The sequence below is a fragment of the Babesia bigemina genome, scaffold Bbigscaff_77707 (assembly GCF_000981445.1).
Source record: "Babesia bigemina genome assembly Bbig001, scaffold Bbigscaff_77707".
Taxonomy (NCBI): Eukaryota; Apicomplexa; class Aconoidasida; order Piroplasmida; family Babesiidae; genus Babesia; species Babesia bigemina.
Genome location: NW_012237377.1, coordinates 1 through 17,899, shown reverse-complemented (window position 1 = coordinate 17,899; position 17,899 = coordinate 1). Strand labels below are relative to the sequence as shown.

The window sequence follows — 17,899 nt, the reverse complement described above, 5'->3', positions numbered from 1 at the left end:
CTTTACCCACTCTACATCGCTCCCTTACCCACTCTTCATCGCTCCCTAACCCACTCTACATCGCCCCTTTACCCACTCTACATCGCTCCCTAACCCACTCTACATCGCCCCTTTATCCACCTTACATCGCCCCTTAACCTCCTTTAGTCGCCCCTTTATCCACTCTACATCGCCCCTTTATCCACTCCACATCGCCCCTTTATCCACTCCACATCGCCCCTTATCCACTCTACATCGCTCCCTTACCCACTCTACATCGCCCCTTTACCTACTCTACATCGCTCCCTAACCCACTCTACATCACCCCTTTATCCACTCTACATCGCTCCCTAACCCACTCTACATCGCCCCTTTATCCACTCTACATCGCTCCTTAACCCACTCTGCATCGCCCCTTTACCCACTCCACATCGCTCCTTAAACCACTCTACATCGCTCCTTAAACCACTCTACATCGCCCCTTAACCCACCTTACATCGCCCCTTTATTCACTCTACATCGCCCTTTTATCCACTCTACATCGCCCCTTAACCCACTCTACATCGCCCCTTAACCCACTCTCCATCACCCCTTAACGCACTCCACATCGCTCCCTAACCCACTCTACATCGCCCCTTTATCCACTCTACATCGCCCCTTTATCCACTCTACATCGCCCCTTTACCCACTCTACATCGCTCCCTAACCCACTCCACATCGCCCCTTATCCACTCTACATCGCCCCTTTATCCACTCCACATCGCTCCCTAACCCACTCTACATCGCTCCCTTATCCACTCTTCATCGCTCCCTAACCCACTCTACATCGCTCCCTAACCCACTCTACATCGCTACTTAACCCACTCTTCATCGCTCCCTAACCCACTCTACATCGCTCCTTTACCCACTCTACATCGCTCTTTAACCCACTCCACATCGCTCCCTAATCCACTCCACATCGCCCCTTAACCCACTCTACATCGCCCCTTTACCCACTCTACATCGCCCCTTTATCCACTCTACATCGCTCCTCTATCCAGTCTACATCCCTCGAATTACCTCGCCATAATACCGCTATGACCTCTTTAGACCACAATAATAACTTGTGCCTTGTCACCCTTCACTTTCCTTCCTCCACCTCTTGCCACTGCCCTGACCATGTGCCGCCTAGGGAGCTTGGCAAGAAATTTGACAAAATTTAAAACCTTAAAAATACCTCAAATAACAACCCTACTAACATCCTTACTAATTTCTGCTCCGGCCTCGAGACTTTCCTCGGCTTCAACTCTGCTTCCAAAGGCTACGATGGCAGTGGTATTGTGTACTCTGACCTTGACAGGCTGTGTGATGCAGTGATGGGATTTTTGAGTGGTGTTCTCAGTAACATCAAAGAGCATTTAGGGCAGCATAAAGATACTTTGAATGATGCAATTGAGAGTCTTAACACCAATAAACACGCCGGTAAAAAAGGTTTTAATGATGCGATTGTAAAGGTGGTCGAAGGGGTGGGGAGGTATAATGATGGTGTCAGAAATTCCAGCAACCATGTCAAGAACAAAATAACAGATTTCGACAGAGAGATGAAGAGACTCAAAAAAACGGTAAGTGAAATTGTACAAAATAATCGTGTAGCAGATGAGACTTTGAAATATGAACAAGCTGCGGAAGAGGTCCAGAGGAGGTTGGCAGAATATGAAAAGAGAGCCGCCGACTTTAATAAAACTTTAGATATGCAGAATAATGATGAAACAACTAGAAACGCAATTAATGATCTTAGTGATAAATTACGTGATAGAATAGATAATGTACGTAGGACCGTTGTGCATGAGAAAACCAGGTTGAGTGAGTTGGCAGCGAAGGAGAAGGAGCGCTTTCAGAGCTTGGAGGCGTGTATTAAAACAACGCTCGTAGGTGTTGGTACGTGCGTTAATCGCGAAATTGGTAATAAAGTAAATGAGTTGATCCGCGGTTTGAGGCAGATGGTGCAGACGATATTCCAGCAGCTTGAGAAGATAAACAAAGAGCTGCCGCAGCACGTTGACGAATTACAGGAATGGATCAACAATGCTGATAAAGAAATTGAAGTCACGCAGGGACATCTGAAAAAAATTACTGAGCAGACCGACAACAGCCTTACTAGTCTGAAATATCCTATTGAGGATGCGGTGACGGAATTAAGGAAACGTAGGGATGAGCTTAGTACGTATATTGAGAGCACAGTAAAAGGTGGACTCACAGGGTTGGTTACGCAGGTTGAAGAGTATTTTAAAGTGTTGAAATTAAACGTTCAAGGAGAAGTCGGTGGAAGTAAGCAGGGATTAGTGAAGGATTGGCATTTCCTTAGTAGTGAACTACAAACGCTGGGTTCAGGTGTGACAAATACAATCAAAAATGGCCATCTAGATAAAATTGTTAACGGTATTGAGGAGTATGCTAGTGGATTCAATGCGGATGAGTTTGGAAAGAAGGTGGAACAGTGGGTGAGTGATGCTTTAAAAAATAATGCTGCAGTTAAATATTGTATGAAGAGGTATATAAGCGAAAATAAGGATAGATTAAAAAATGGCTTTCCGTTTAATGCGGAATATGTAACTACCGAAAAAGATGAATTGAATTATAAAAATATTCAAGGAATCGCAACGAGGATTAAGAATAAGCTGAGCAACCAAATAAGCAGTGCCCGTGCAGAAAGCGACGTTGTAATAAAAAGCAAGAACTTGAAGAAGAAAGTGGAATATGTCCAGGAGGTTTGCGGTAGGTTTGCGCAAGCGATAGCAGATAAGTTCAATGATCCAACTAATGCGGTATTGAAATTTGCGGAGGAGATATGCGGAGATATTGAGAGTGTTTTTTGTACCAAAGGTAGGCCTCCGAGTTACATCAGCTACAGCGATTCACATCTTAAGTCTGCGATTCGTGCACTTCTAACAGCTTTACAATCCACTGTACAGCGAATTAACGACGAACTGCAAACATTTGCCGTATCGCTATGCGATCTCGGCATCAACGTGAAGGGCACTGTAGACAAGATCAAACAGATTAAACAAAACATTAGCATAGATGACAATCACAATACTAGTTTAGCTCGACAGATCACTGATTCATTGTCGGCTGTGACAGGGAGAGTTAACGATCTCGACCCAATACTGAAAGAAGATGGCGGCTCTTTGAAATCCCAAATTAACGACATCACAGTGGAGATAACTACCAAAGCTATTACCGAGATGTCCACTAAAATTACTGATACTCTCAAGTTGCTCACACGCACAATATCTGATGCCGCTTTTTTCGCAAACAAAAAATTAGAGAACCTTAAAAATTTTAAGGTTGGAAAAACTCCCAATAAAGGTGAACTCCAGGAACTTCAACACTCCTTCAACGATTTGAAACATCCGGTCGCAGTAGCCCTGGATGCTGCCAAAAAATTTCTTGGAACTGTAGACCACTCCGGTACCGCCACCATCCAGGCACTAGGAAGAGACGTCGATTCACAAGTGGAGAGCGCTAAGAGGACTTTAATCACACAAGCCAGAAAGCAGTACGTTACATCTCTACAAGGTCTGCTCGTGGCTTTTTCAACAAAAGCTGAGACGGAATTACAACCGCTGCCTGGGTTGATCACTAAAGAGTCGGAGTCCGGATTTAAGGGGTTTATGAGCATAATGGACACTCAGTTCCTCAAGCACGAGAAAGGTTTGCAGGCCTTGAAAAAGATTCCGGATAAAGCTTCCCCTGGACAAAAATCGCCGCTTAGCCAAGCATCAACGAAACTTTACGGAGCATTAAAGCGTCTCTTCCATTATCTAGCTAAACAGCCGGATCTTACGTACAATTTTGGTAAAGCCAACCCGTCACACGACGCATTGCGTATGCTGCTTACTGCCATCGAAGATTCGCAGCGGTATGATAGGACGTTCATGGACTACCTAAACAGGCTTAGAAAGGCACTTGGCGGCTTGACATCCGACAAGCTCTGTGAGTCTTCCGCATTAATTCTAGACGCTCTAAGATTAGGTTTTATGGGTCTGGTTGGCGAGCTTGACAAGACCTACATAAACATGTACGAAGGAGCGAAGCCCATCAAGCACTGGGTGATAGAGCTGCCTGATTCCGAAAAATCTAAAACGACAACTACCGTCGACACACTGAAGGATAAGGCATCATCCGAAAGTGCGAAACAGAAAGATGTCGAATTAACACTTGACGGAAAACGTGGCGCAATGGTGTGTCTAAGCATGATTCCCATTGTATACACTGCACTTGATCACCTCAAATCTGGACTTGATGCTGAAGGCTGGGAAAGCTACAAAATGTACGATTCCACGAACCCCAATCATAGTTTGCACAAAACATTCTTCCATGATCAGGGTTACGACATTGGTGCTCAGCCGACCATTCCATATGGCGAGCTGAATCACAGACAAGACTTCAACGGTAGCAGCATTCTCAAACATCTCACAAACGCTGAACATAAGTTGTTCGTCGCAGGTGAGCCCGCGGATGCCTCACTTCTCCGTACCGATGGTTCTGCTGACCTGACCGTAGAGGTCGCCACGGATGATGGCGTCGTTCAAAAGCTATATTCAAGTCTACACGATTACTTCACCGTATGCCACCTTACTCGTATTGAGAAACCCCGGGCTCCTTGCTCCGTTTACGAAATTCTCGTCTGGTGCTGCGGCCTGCAGTTCAACCCCGTGTACGAGAGGTTCAAGAAGCACGTTGAATCTGAGTTCATGAAGGAGGACAAGCAAAGGCCGGGTACTAAAACGCTGCAGCCCTTCGAAGCGCACCCGTCACCTGTCAAATACACTGACGTCGAAAAGCAGCTCTACAATGTGTCTGCCCACTCCCACGCCGTCCTCACTGCTATACTAGGCCACGGTCACAAGGACGGAATCTACGCGTGTGAATTCTCCGACAACTCGCTCAAGTTAGATTACCCAACCAGCATGATTCAGTTACTGTGTACGTTGTTCGACCTGCTCAAGCGCCTCTACCACCAGCTGTACTTCCTGCTGCAGCAGTGTCAACTTACAACTCAGCTCAGCGGCTGGAGGGACTGCCACTACGGCAGGTACATCGGTGGGTCGGGCTGGCAGTGCAACACGAAGCAGTGCCCTAAGCAAGACTGCGACCAACGGCATGACCAAAGTGGCAACCAAACGGGTGGCCAATATCCCAACTGCGGCGTCAAGTCGCCACTGCAATCGTTCTTGGAGGACGGTTTGAAAGGCCACCTGCCGCATTCGGTTACGGCTAGGGGATCCAGTCTGTCATGTGGCACGTGTGGTAGTACACCTGGTATGCCGTGCCGAACTCCGATGGGCTTCGCTGACATCGGTGCCACCGCGTCGCATACGATGATGGGCCGCAATATATGCGAGGTGCTTTACGATTTTTGTGGCCGTCCTAACTCCCCTCTCACTAGACTGTGCGGTTACCTCAACTGCCTGCTACCCAGTGCTCCGAAAACACTAACGGACATGTTCAGCTTCTACTATCACCTCACCGATCGCTGGGGTATGCACGGTAACAAACACAAGAAAGAGGCATTTGAGGAGAAAGTTAAAGCAGCCAATTTCGGACGTAGTTATGGTGAGTTGAACGTCTACCACTTATTTACCCCTAGTCACTCAGCATTGAAGAAGGGCCACTCCGATGGTAGCCTGGGCAGTCTCGTATGCTTATCAAGGGACGCCGTAGTATGCGGTCCTTATTTGCGGCCCATCACTCACGCCATCTACGAGACGTTCTCGTCAAAACACGCCGATAAGTATTTGTCGTGGATCGTTTACCTGACGGCATCGTTCTACGATCTGCTTAAGAAATTGTATGATGAGTGCAATTCCAAATGCGGTGCCAGGGGATCGAATTGCCATGGTAAATCGTGCATCAAGGGGTGTCCTACTACATCCAAAAAAGATCCGCCACGATATCACGATCGCAATTGCAAATCCATTGTACAGTGCAATGCTACGCTGCCGACATTGGCGAAGTACGGCTTCGTTCTCGGCGATCCAGAGAGGCTGAACGGAAGCGCAGGCATTGAGAAGAAACGCACGTGCAGAGATTTCTGCTATGTATTTGCGGAGGCATTTGAGAAGGACTCACATCTTGTGCAGTTTTTCAAAGCCATTGATAAATTCATGTTCACCATCCGCGCACCTTTCTTGTGGATGAACGTCGCGCTCTGGTCACTGTCCCTCTTCTACCTCATTTGCGTAATGGTTGGCAGACTGGATGTGCTCCACATACGCTCACACCTGCGAACACCGTCGTCGCACAGGATAACGGCGCAATCATTGTTGGCGGCAGCGCAAGTCGGAAGGCTTGCCAAGATATCGTATCTACAGCCGTAATTGTATTCACGATTGTAATTCACAGCAACTCACGTAACTACTCACCTACTCACCTAACCGACAAACGTAGTCTAATGTCTCGAATTACTCTAGCGGCAACCTGTAAACTAAATAGCACCTAAATTGGGTTATGAGTAAACGACAATGCAACGTGCTAAGCTAGCACCCAGGCAAAGTGATAAGCTAGCACACAGGCAACGTGCTAAGCTAGCACACAGGCAAAGTGCTAAGATAGCAACCAGGCAAGGTGCTAACCTAGCAAGCAGGCAAAGTGCTAAGCTAGCACCCAGGCGAAGTGCTAAGCTAGCACACAGGCAAAGTGTTAACCTAGCAACCAGGCAACGTGCTAAGCTGGCGGATGAACCGTAATTTGGTGGGTGTTGTAGCACGTTGATTAGTTGTTGCGTTGAGCTGTGCGTTGACTGTGAGAGGCGTCCGCGTTGCCCATTGAGTCAGTGTCACGTGAGGCTGGGTGATTGGTCGCTAACATAGGCGGTCGTGAAGACCGCGGCGGGTGATCTAAGCCGTCTGTTGCGAGTCACTGGCAGGGTGGCGTAATCCGCGTTGGTCTGGTTAAGTAGCGTTTATAGGCGGCGATGTAGCGAATGTTGATATCACATTTAGGCACGTAGCCGACACGCTCCGCCAGCATGGCGCCGATACGGCGGCTCGTAGCACGGTGCTGCTGCACTGTGGGAGTTGAGCGCACGGGGTTCGCTGCAATTTTAATGGCGTTGCGAATAGTGAATAATTTAGAGTGACAGTTGGTGCCGATCACATGCGTCGCGTCAGGGCATCTGTGGTATCCTGGGCAGCGTGGGTGTCGGTGGCCTGGGCTGGGGGGACACAGGGGTGAGGGTGCGTGTTGATGAGGGGACTGGGAGCGGCAGTGGTAGTGTTGAAGTTGGTGAGTGCTGCTTAAGTGATTGATAAGTTTGCAGGTTAAGGGGACTGGGAGCGGCAGTGGTACGTGTTGCAGTTGGTGAGTGCGTTGGTTAGTGATTGATATGTCTGCAGGTTGATGCGACTGGGCGCGGCAGTGTACGTGTTGCAGTTGGTGAGTGCTTTGCTAGGTGATTGATATGTTTGCAGGTTGAGGGGACTGGGAGCGGCAGTGGTACGTGTTGCAGTTGGTGAGTGTTTGCTTAGGTAATTGATATGTTTGCAGCTTGAGGGGAGTGGGAGGGAGAGGGAAGATGTCAGGGTTGGATTGGCGGAAGTGTACGTGTGTTACGAGTTGTAGGTTTCTCAATTGTATCTGTTGTTATTGGTGTTGTGTTGAGTGTACTAAATCTTCTGGCAATTGCAATGGATGTTGGTATGATCGCAATAAGCGCACTGGTAACCTGAGGTCTTACAAGTGCGAACCTACGCCATGTAACGACCAATGTAGAGGCAACGGGAATACATGTCAATGTGAGTGTAAATGTTGTTTACATAAACGTGAAGAGGAAAGTAAACGCCTTGCCGCCGCCTCCCTTCATTCCACCAGTCAACATTCTCTCCCTGATTCCTCCGAAGCTCAGCAACAAGCCGCCAAACAAGAGCATCAATCTCCTCCCGAAGCTCTCAAGCTAGAAAACAAAGCTCCACCTTTCCGCCCTGACCCCAAAGCCATCGCCGCCGTCATCGTTGCCCTCATCGTCGCCATCATCCTGCTCGACCTGTGCATCTTCCGCTTTCCGGTGGGCCGCAACATCCGCGATTTCCTCGTACGCAAGATACCCTTCTGCATCGCGTTCTACAGCTGATCTCAGCAATGTGTTAGCGCAAACATCGTAATCCAAATCCCACAGATCACCTGACTGGCAACTACACCTAATGTGCTAGACAGAGTAATGATTACATTGCTGACCAATCACATGAGCAGTGAGTGACCTAGTGGCTGACCAAAGTGCTGACCAATGCCATGACCAGAGTGGTGACCAAAGTGCTGACCAAGCACCTGACCAAGTTGATGGTTACTGCAGCGATGACATGGACACGGCAGCAATGACATGGACACAGCAGCGATGACATGGACACAGCAGCGATGACATGGACACAGCAGCGATGACATGGCTACGACAGCGATGACATGGTTACGGCAGCGATGACATGGTCACGGCAGCGATGACATGGTCACGGCAGCGATGTCTTGGTCACGGCAGCGATGACATGGACACGGCAGCGATGATATGGTCACGGCAGCGATGACATAATTACGGCAGCGATGACATGGTTACGGCAGCGATGTCTTGGTCACGGCAGCGATGACATGGCAACGGCAGCGATGACATGGTTACGGCAGCGATGGCATGGTTACGGCAGCGATGACATGGACACGGCAGCGGTGACATGGACACGGCAGCGATGTCATGGTCACGGCAGCGATGACATGGCTACAGCAGCGATGACATGGTCACGGCAGCGATGTCATGGTCACGGCAGCGATGACATGGCTACAGCAGCGATGACATGGTCACGGCAGCGATGACACGGTCACGGCAGCGATGACATGGTTACGGCAGCGATGACATGGTTACGGCAGCGATGACATGGTCACGGCAGCGATGACACGGTCACGGCAGCGATGACATGGTTACGGCAGCGATGTCTTGGTTACGGCAGCGATGTCTTGGTTACGGCAGCGATGACATAGTTACGGCAGCGATGACATGGTTACGACAGCGATGACATGGTCACGGCAGCGATGACATGGTTACGACAGCGATGACATGGTCACGGCAGCGATGACATCAACACGGCAGCGACGACATGGACACGGCAGCGATGACATGGTCACGGCAGCGATGTCATGGTCACGGCAGCGATGACATGGCTACAGCAGCGATGACATGGTCACGGCAGCGATGACACGGTCACGGCAGCGATGACACGGTCACGGCAGCGATGACATGGTTGAGGCAGCGATGACATGGTTGAGGCAGCGATGACATGGTTGAGGCAGCGATGTCATGGTCACGGCAGCGATGTCTTGGTTACGGCAGCGATGTCTTGGTTACGGCAGCGATGACATAGTTACGGCAGCGATGACATGGTTACGACAGCGATGACATGGTCACGGCAGCGATGACACGGTCACGGCAGCGATGACATGGTTGAGGCAGCGATGACATGGTTGAGGCAGCGATGACATGGTTGAGGCAGCGATGTCATGGTCACGGCAGCGATGTCTTGGTTACGGCAGCGATGTCTTGGTTACGGCAGCGATGACATAGTTACGGCAGCGATGACATGGTTACGACAGCGATGACATGGTCACGGCAGCGATGACATGGTTACGACAGCGATGACATGGTCACGGCAGCGATGACATCAACACGGCAGCGACGACATGGACACGGCAGCGATGACATGGTTACGGCAGCGATGACAGTGGTGACGGCAGCGATGTCTTGGTCACGGCAGCGATGACATGGACACGGCAGCGATGACATGGTTACGGCAGCGATGACATGGTCACGGCAGCGATGTCATGGTCACGGCAGCGATGTCTTGGTTACGGCAGCGATGACATGGTCACGGCAGCGATGTCATGGTCACGGCAGCGATGTCTTGGTTACGGCAGCGATGTCTTGGTTACGGCAGCGATGACATGGTTACGACAGCGATGACATGGTCACGGCAGCGATGACATGGTTACGACAGCGATGACATGGTCACGGCAGCGATGTCTTGGTTACGGCAGCGATGTCTTGGTTACGGCAGCGATGACATAGTTACGGCAGCGATGACATGGTTACGACAGCGATGACATGGTCACGGCAGCGATGACATGGTTACGACAGCGATGACATGGTCACGGCAGCGATGACATGGTCACGGCAGCGATGACATCAACACGGCAGCGACGACATGGACACGGCAGCGATGACATGGTTACGGCAGCGATGACAGTGGTGACCTAAGTGGTGATTATTACCCACTCCACATCGCTCCTTTACCCACTCTACATCGCTCCTTAACCCACTCTACATCGCTCCTTAACCCACTCTACATCGCCCCTTTATCCACTCTACATCGCCCCTTAATCCACTCTACATCGCCCCTTATCCACTCCACATCGCTCCTTAACCCACTCTACATCGCCCCTTTATCCACTCTACATCGCTCCTTTATCCACTCTACATCGCCCCTTTATCCACTCTACATCGCTCCCTTATCCACTCTACATCGCCCCTTAACCCACTCTACATCGCTCCTCTACCCACTCTACATCGCCCCTTAACCCACTCTACATCGCCCCTTAACCCACTCTACATCGCCCCTTAATCCACTCTACATCGCTCCCTAACCCACTCTACATCGCCCCTTTACCCACTCTACATCGCCCCTTAACCCACTCTACATCGCTCCTTAACCCACTCTACATCGCTCCTTAACCCACTCTACATCGCCCCTTTATCCACTCTACATCGCTCCTTTATCCACTCTACATCGCCCCTTTATCCACTCTACATCGCTCTTTAACCCACTCTACATCGCTCCCTAACCCACTCTACATCGCTCCCTTAACCCACTCCACATCCCTTGAATTACCTCGCCTTAATACCGCTATGACCTCTATAAACCATCCTAATAACTTGTGCCTTGTCACCCTTCACTTCCTCTCTTCTACCTCTTGCCACTGCCCTGACCGTGTGCCGCCTAGGGAGCCTGGCAAGAAATTCGATGAAATTTTGAACCTCAAAAATACCTCAAATAACAACCCTACTAACATCCTTACTAACCTTTGCACTGGCCTCGAGACTTTCCTCGGCTTCAACTCTGCTTCCAAAGGCTACGATGGCACTGGGATTGTGTACTCCGACCTGGACAGGCTGTGTGACGGGGTGATGGCGTTTTTGAGTGGTGTGCTTGATGCGGTGAAAAACGAAAATGAGGTGACAACTTATGATAATTACATCAGTGGAGACACTAAAAAGCTTAAAAGTGTTCTCAAACTTGTAGATAGTAAAATTGGCTCCGGGCGTGAAGGGCTTGCGGATGCTGTCGGCGCGGTGAAGGAGTGGTTGGAGGGGTATGAGAGGGAGATAAATGATAAAACCAAAAAAGTAACAGATGAATTAACTTGGTTAATTAATAATATGAACGGTAATTACAAAAATAAAATTAATGAAAACTCTTCCCTCACTGATCAGCTGTCGACTTGGTCGGAGGTTATCGGTAACATTGACTTTGACGTCAGCCAAATTGAAGAAGATAAAATTAGTGAGCTTGATAAATCGTTAAAAACCAACGTAATGAATGAGATAAAGATTGTTAAGAAATCGGTAGAAATGTTAAATAAATCTGCAAAAAATCCGGATTTGTTGACACAGGTGCAGAGGGTGGACGCAGAGTTGGAGTGGCAAAGGAATGACGTTAAGAAACACGTCGATCAGGTGTGTGAAAAAGTCGGAGATGATGTGCATAAGGAATTATATAAAATTCGTCGAAGCGTCTCCGCTTTGGAAGATAAGAAAAAAGATCAGTTTCAAGGTATCCACGAAAAATTGAAAGAAGCTGATGCGTTTTTACATGACGAATTTAGCAACGATTACAGAAATGAAATCGAAAAACTCTTTGCAGATGTGAACGACCAAATGAGTGATATTACGAGCACTGAAACATCCGATTCTAACCTGAAGCAGAAATTCAGCGCAATGATGATGGATACGACGCACATTCGTGTGGACATGGTAACGGAGAATCGCAAGTTGAATGAATGGAAAAAAAAGGCGCAAGATGTCGTTTATGCAGTGAAAACAAAGATTGGTGACATTATCATGAAACTAGACAAAGATAGGCTCTCAAGTGCGGAATATCAAAAAGTTCAATTCGCAGCTGATAATCTAAAAGAAAAGGCTGATAGATTTATGACGTCCATAGCGGAGGCTAAGAAAGCACTTACAAGTAGTATTAATGTGGCATTACAGGCTGTTAAGACAATGGACGAGGAGCTTAAGAAAGATTTACGAATTGTGAAAGGGAGAATAAGAGATGAAATTTGGAGTCATGTCAATCTTTTGAAGACACAGTATTGGGATGGTCTAGAAAATAATGTGAAAGGGGATTTACATGGCTTAGAAATGAAGCTTGTCAGTAGTTTGCAAAACCATGTTAAGAATCTTCTCAAAACAATTCAGACGCAAGTTAGCGCTATTAAGGGCAATGATGGAAATGGCAACGGTTTGCACGGATATGTGAAACACGTCACTTCGACGTATGCAAAGCAGTTCAAGCAGACAACAGGGTTTGAGAATACGGTGATAATATGGTTAGAAAACATTTTAAAAAATAATAACGTGGTGAGAAAATATATTGAGCAGTACGTTCAAAAGAACAAGGGAAGGGAGTATTTCGAGCCGCAATATGTGAACGAGAATAATTGTGCCATAGAATCGGGAAGAATCAATGACATCGCAGTGCAGATCAAGAACAAGCTGAAGGGGATCTCAGGAGCTTTCACTTTCACTTCAGTTTCTGACGATGATGACATCTCGAAATGCGTTCAAAAAATACACGCTTGCATAAGTGGGTTTGCGAGGAAGCTTAATGATCAAATAACAATTATGAATGTCACCGCTAGTAGCGATGCGTTTGTCGATGGCATAGTGGATGCAATCGAAGATAAAGCAGTGAAAAAGGCTAACAAAACACGAACTCTGAAAAACTATCTTCAGGCTGCCGTCCGTTACATTGTAATAGCGCTGTAATACACAGCCAATCAAGCCGCCACGGAGTTGAAAGCGTTTACCGATCTCCAGGACCAACTAAAGCAATCAAAAATTGTGAATGTGGACGACGCTTACAAAACAGCGGAGACTCTTCTCAATAATCTTGTTGAAGCTCAAAGTGACCGCCATACTGGAATTGTCTCTGGTTCCGCCACTCTTGTATCCGCAGATGGCACCTCGGTTGATCTTTCAATGTATAACGCCGACAAGGATGTCGCTGCGGAAGTTGAAAAACATATTCCAGGTACTGGCAAAAATGATATACAGATAAATGGTAGAGATGGCCTCATGAATGCTTTTAAAGGCGCCTACGATGGTCTCAGCGGTAAGCTAGGAAAGTCAGCCTTTGAAAGTGATGTATACGGAAAACTTAATGCCGCCATTGGCGACGATCATACAACCAACAGCGTCAGTTTAAAGGCTGGAGTTTTTCTAAATTATGAACGCCAAATTACTCAATCCAGCCTTTCGGGTCCACTCGATAAGCTGGGAGGCACACTGCCCCGGAAAATTAGGGATATTGAAACAAAAGTAACAGGAGCGTTGAATAACAATGGTACCGAATTTATTACTGCAACTGTACTCTCCGATGCCCTTCTAGCGGTGTACACTCGACTCAGCGAATTTACCGGCGCCGTTAAGGATTTGGTCGAGAAGAGCGATGGGGGAAAAAACAATAGTCTTAGTTACCATTTGGCAAAACTCGGAGCCATGGTTGGTGACGATAATGGTATATACCCTGACGAAGTGGATAAACTGACCGATATATATAGTAACCTTGAAGCGCTACAGAAAAGAGTTTCACAAGTCACGTCAAACACCAATGCACGATATATGAATAGCATAATCAACGATTTAGAATCACTTCCAAAAAAAGTCGACAATGCTAGGCAGAATGCTTTACAGAAGATGGAGGTCTTGAGAAGTAAGATTAAAACAAAAGTAAGAGCCATTAGTGAAGCTGTAGAACTTGCTGACGGCGCTCTACAAGATGCCATAAAAGCTTTACGAGAAACTTCAAAAACTGCCAAAACGTCGCTTGTTAAAGCTGTCTCAGAACTCAAAACAACCCTCCTCACTAAAGCCGAATCTGCCTTTACCGTCGTCACTACCCATGTGAGAAAAATGTATGCCATCCAACACAAATCGGACTTAGAAGCCCTCAGATCCCTCGTCTCCACTCAAATTTCCGCCATCGATCACATCATCGACGAGGACAGAGCCAGCGGTATCAAGTGCCTGCTCTGGTACATGAATCAAAATCACAAAACACTTACGGAACTTACGGGCGTACAAGAGTCAAAATGGACAGCAGATAAAATTAGACATTACTTACATCCCCTCTTTACCTACATCACCTCCCAACTCACCCCCACCCCCTCCTCCCAACTGGTCGCCGGCCTCCAAGCCCGCACCCACGCCCTCCTGTCCCACCTCCACGACAACAAACGCACCTTCACCTTTGACTCCGGTTTCCGCTCCCTCCTCCACGACCTGACCTCCACCCTGTCCTCGTTCGACCCCGCTACCTTCGCGAACCCGCACCACCCGCAACTCCTGGATGCGCTGAAGGCAGGGATGCAAGGGCTGGTAAAGGAGATGGAAAAGGCGTATGTTAATAGGTATTGTGGTAGTAAGGGAATTACTTGGGAGGAGGTAAAGGGCGGCAAACAGGAGACAGCCGCCGACGCTACGCGCTGCGCCAAGGTGTTTATGAGCTGCCTGCCGATGTGGGTGGAGGACCTCGGGGAGTTGAAGAGGAGGTGCGAGGGTAGTTGGAGCAAGAAAGCTATACATCTTAAAGATGAAATTGATAAAGAAAACCCTCTTGGTGAGTTCCTCAAGCAGTGCGGTTACATTGTTCCTACCAGTCAGAAGTCGCATCAGGACGGGGAGCTGCAGTGCAGACATACGTTCACTGGCAAACATATCGATGGAATTCTCGGTAAGATCATACAAATGTCGAATCTAGAACACGTTCCGCAGTGTAGATCACGGGAGAAAGAATGGAACTTTAATATCATGGATTTCATAGCATGCCTCTACAGTCACCTCGACGAGTATAACGAAGTATGTCATCTATCAACGTTATTCTCCAAAAGGCATCCGTGCAGTATATACGAAATACTCTGCTGGTTCTCAGGGCTCCCTCATAGTACCGTATATTCAGCGTTACCTGGCGGCATCACCAAGCTGCTTGATAAACCTAAGAAGCAAGCCATAGATAGCGGTGACTCGGGAATTGAAATTGAGTTCGATGATGAAAACGCGTACTACCTGGATGCGCATCCACATAAGTTCACATATAAAGATATCTATGCTGTGATTGAACTAATTTGCTCCAAATCATACGACGTGTTGGCTAGAATCGCCGGCACAGGTGATGAGCACACCAGGTACGCCTGCGAATACGCAAACAATTCCCTCAAGCTGCATTACCCTAAGACGGCGGACGACTGCTTGCCAATGTTAGTCGACATGCTTCGTAGATTGCTCTCCGTGTTCCGATTCCTCGAATCCAAGTGTAGTTATTCGGCCATGGAGTTCGGTTGGGCGGACTGCCAGTACGGTAAAAATGTGCCTACGACCAAATCGCATTGTAACGACAGATCAACGGAGGAAGTAACGTGCCAGGCAAAGTGTCAACCAAAGTGCCGACCAAACAGTCAACCAAACAGTCAACCAAATTGCCAGCCAACCTCTCCGTTGATGAGTTACTTAAATGACTGTTTGCCGGGTCACTTGCCTCATCAGCTCACGAATGTCGGTTGTAAATCCGAATGCAAAACGTGCCCCGGTAATAAGCCTGGAATGCCATGCTTAACGCCCCTTGGATTCAGAGGCTTTTCTGGGTCAATTAAAACGGGTGAACAATTATGCCGCATTATTAAAGAGATATTAGGCAACGGTATTATTGCGTGTCTATTCACCCTCGCACCCAGGCCTCCAACTAACTTGCCGGAGCACTTCCAGTTTGCAGTGTCACTTGCCAAGGGACTTAGTGCTTCAAAGCAGAGTAAGGTTGACGGCATTAAAACATTGGCAGACACCATCGCAAATTCTATTAACGCTAGCTCCATCAAGCTGTATGAAAATACGGATGAGTTGACAACACCGATGTGTAAAGCCTATGGCAATACACCAACCGAGCATCGCAGCCCGAATCGTACCAACAATAAACTTAATCTGTCGTGCATTTCACTGACCAATTCCTGCATCACTCAGGAGCACTGCGTCCCGTACCTATCCCCCCTAAGCTGCGACACTTATCATTACCTTGTCAACAAGCAATCTAACTCGTACCTGTCATGGGCAGTTTACTTGCCGTGGACATTCCATAAATATCTTGCAAGTCTCCTCGACGCGTTTAAGGCTATAAGATGTGAAGACTGGGGATGCAGGAACTGCTTGCATACCGATATATGCAAGGGAGAGAGTCATGGTATGCTTAATCCGGCGGAGAAAGGAACGGGTTGCCAATGTACTTCCGTTGTGCATTGCAACGGCGTATCGCCAACGTTATACCAATACGGTTTCACATTCAGGGATGCGCAGAATTTGATATCGTTAAAAAGAAACTGCTTCAACATGCGAAGTCACCTGTACAATGTTGTTAACTCCGACTATTTCACTGACCTATTTAAGCAATGCGACATGTTACTGTGGAGAATCCGCGAACCCTTCTCCTACCTTGTCCTCGCTCTCTGGCTCCTCTCTGTCCTGTACCTCCTCCACATCATGGTCATCCGCCTCGACCTGCTCCACATCAAATCGCATCTACATAGTCCCTCGAGTCATCGTATAGCCGCTCAATCACTACTCGCCGCAGCACGTGTTAACAAACTGGGCAAAGTGTTTTATCTGCAACCATAATCGTACTCACGTGTTCACTATCTACACTCACCTAGCATCACCTACTCACCTATACAACTAATTGTTGTCTAATGTTTTGAATCACTCATTAATCGTTGTATGTGATTGTGTAATAGTTAACTAAAGTGGTGACCAACGTGATGACCAATGTGCTGACCAAGGTGCTGACCAATGCCATGACCAGAGTGCTGACCAAGGTGCTGACCAAAGTGGTGACCAATGTCTGACCAACGTGTTGACCAATGCCATGACCAAAGTGCTGACCAATGTGCTGACCAACGTGATGACCAAGCACCTGACCAAGTTAATGTTACGGCAGCGATGACATGGTTACGGCAGCAAAGACATGGTCACAGCAGCGATGACATGGTTACAGCAGCGATGACATGGTCACGGCAGCGATGACATGGTTACGGCAGCGATGACATGGTCACAGCAGCGATGACATGGTTACAGCAGCGATGACATGGACACGGCAGCGATGACATGGTCACGGCAGCGATGACATGGACACGGCAGCGATGACATGGTCACGGCAGCGATGACATGGACACGGCAGCGATGACATGGTCTCGGCAGCGATGACATGGTCACGGCAGCGATGACATGGTCTCGGCAGCGATGACATGGTCACGGCAGCGATGACATGGTTAGGCAGCGATGACATGGTTACGGCAGCGATGACATGGACACGGCAGCGATGGCATGGTCACGGCAGCGATGACACGGTCACGGCAGCGATGACGTGGTGACGGCAGCGATGACATGGTCACGGCAGCGATGACATGGTTACGGCAGCGATGACATGGTTACGGCAGCGATGACATGGTCACGGCAGCGATGACATGGTTACGGCAGCGATGACATGACCGAAGTGGTGATTATTACCCACTCCACATCGCCCCTTTACCCACTCTACATCGCCCCTTTATCCACCCTACACCGCTCCCTAATCCACTCTAC

The 17,899-nt window shown here is 48.3% G+C and overlaps 4 protein-coding genes across 4 annotated transcripts; all 4 read left to right on the top strand.

The window, feature by feature from the left end:
* Positions 1-1,055: 1,055 nt before the first annotated feature.
* Positions 1,056-6,341, top strand: BBBOND_0006550 (hypothetical protein, conserved; the record flags this gene model as incomplete). The annotated part of the gene is made up of 2 exons (XM_012915480.1): positions 1,056-1,139; positions 1,248-6,341. The coding sequence occupies 2 exons, from the start codon at positions 1,056-1,058 to the stop codon at positions 6,339-6,341; spliced, it is 5,178 nt and encodes a 1,725-aa protein (XP_012770934.1).
* Positions 6,342-7,209: 868 nt separating this feature from the next.
* BBBOND_0006540 (hypothetical protein, conserved) lies at positions 7,210-8,092 on the top strand (the record flags this gene model as incomplete). The annotated part of the gene is made up of 5 exons (XM_012915479.1): positions 7,210-7,248; positions 7,283-7,323; positions 7,434-7,458; positions 7,510-7,566; positions 7,625-8,092. 5 exons carry the CDS (start codon positions 7,210-7,212, stop codon positions 8,090-8,092), a joined length of 630 nt encoding a protein of 209 aa, XP_012770933.1.
* Positions 8,093-10,900: 2,808 nt separating this feature from the next.
* On the top strand, positions 10,901-13,042 carry BBBOND_0006530 (hypothetical protein, conserved; the record flags this gene model as incomplete). The annotated part of the gene is made up of 1 exon (XM_012915478.1): positions 10,901-13,042. The coding sequence occupies one exon, from the start codon at positions 10,901-10,903 to the stop codon at positions 13,040-13,042; it is 2,142 nt and encodes a 713-aa protein (XP_012770932.1).
* Positions 13,043-13,255: 213 nt separating this feature from the next.
* Positions 13,256-16,936, top strand: BBBOND_0006520 (hypothetical protein, conserved; the record flags this gene model as incomplete). Its single annotated transcript, XM_012915477.1, has 1 exon — positions 13,256-16,936. One exon carries the CDS (start codon positions 13,256-13,258, stop codon positions 16,934-16,936), a length of 3,681 nt encoding a protein of 1,226 aa, XP_012770931.1.
* Positions 16,937-17,899: the final 963 nt, after the last annotated feature.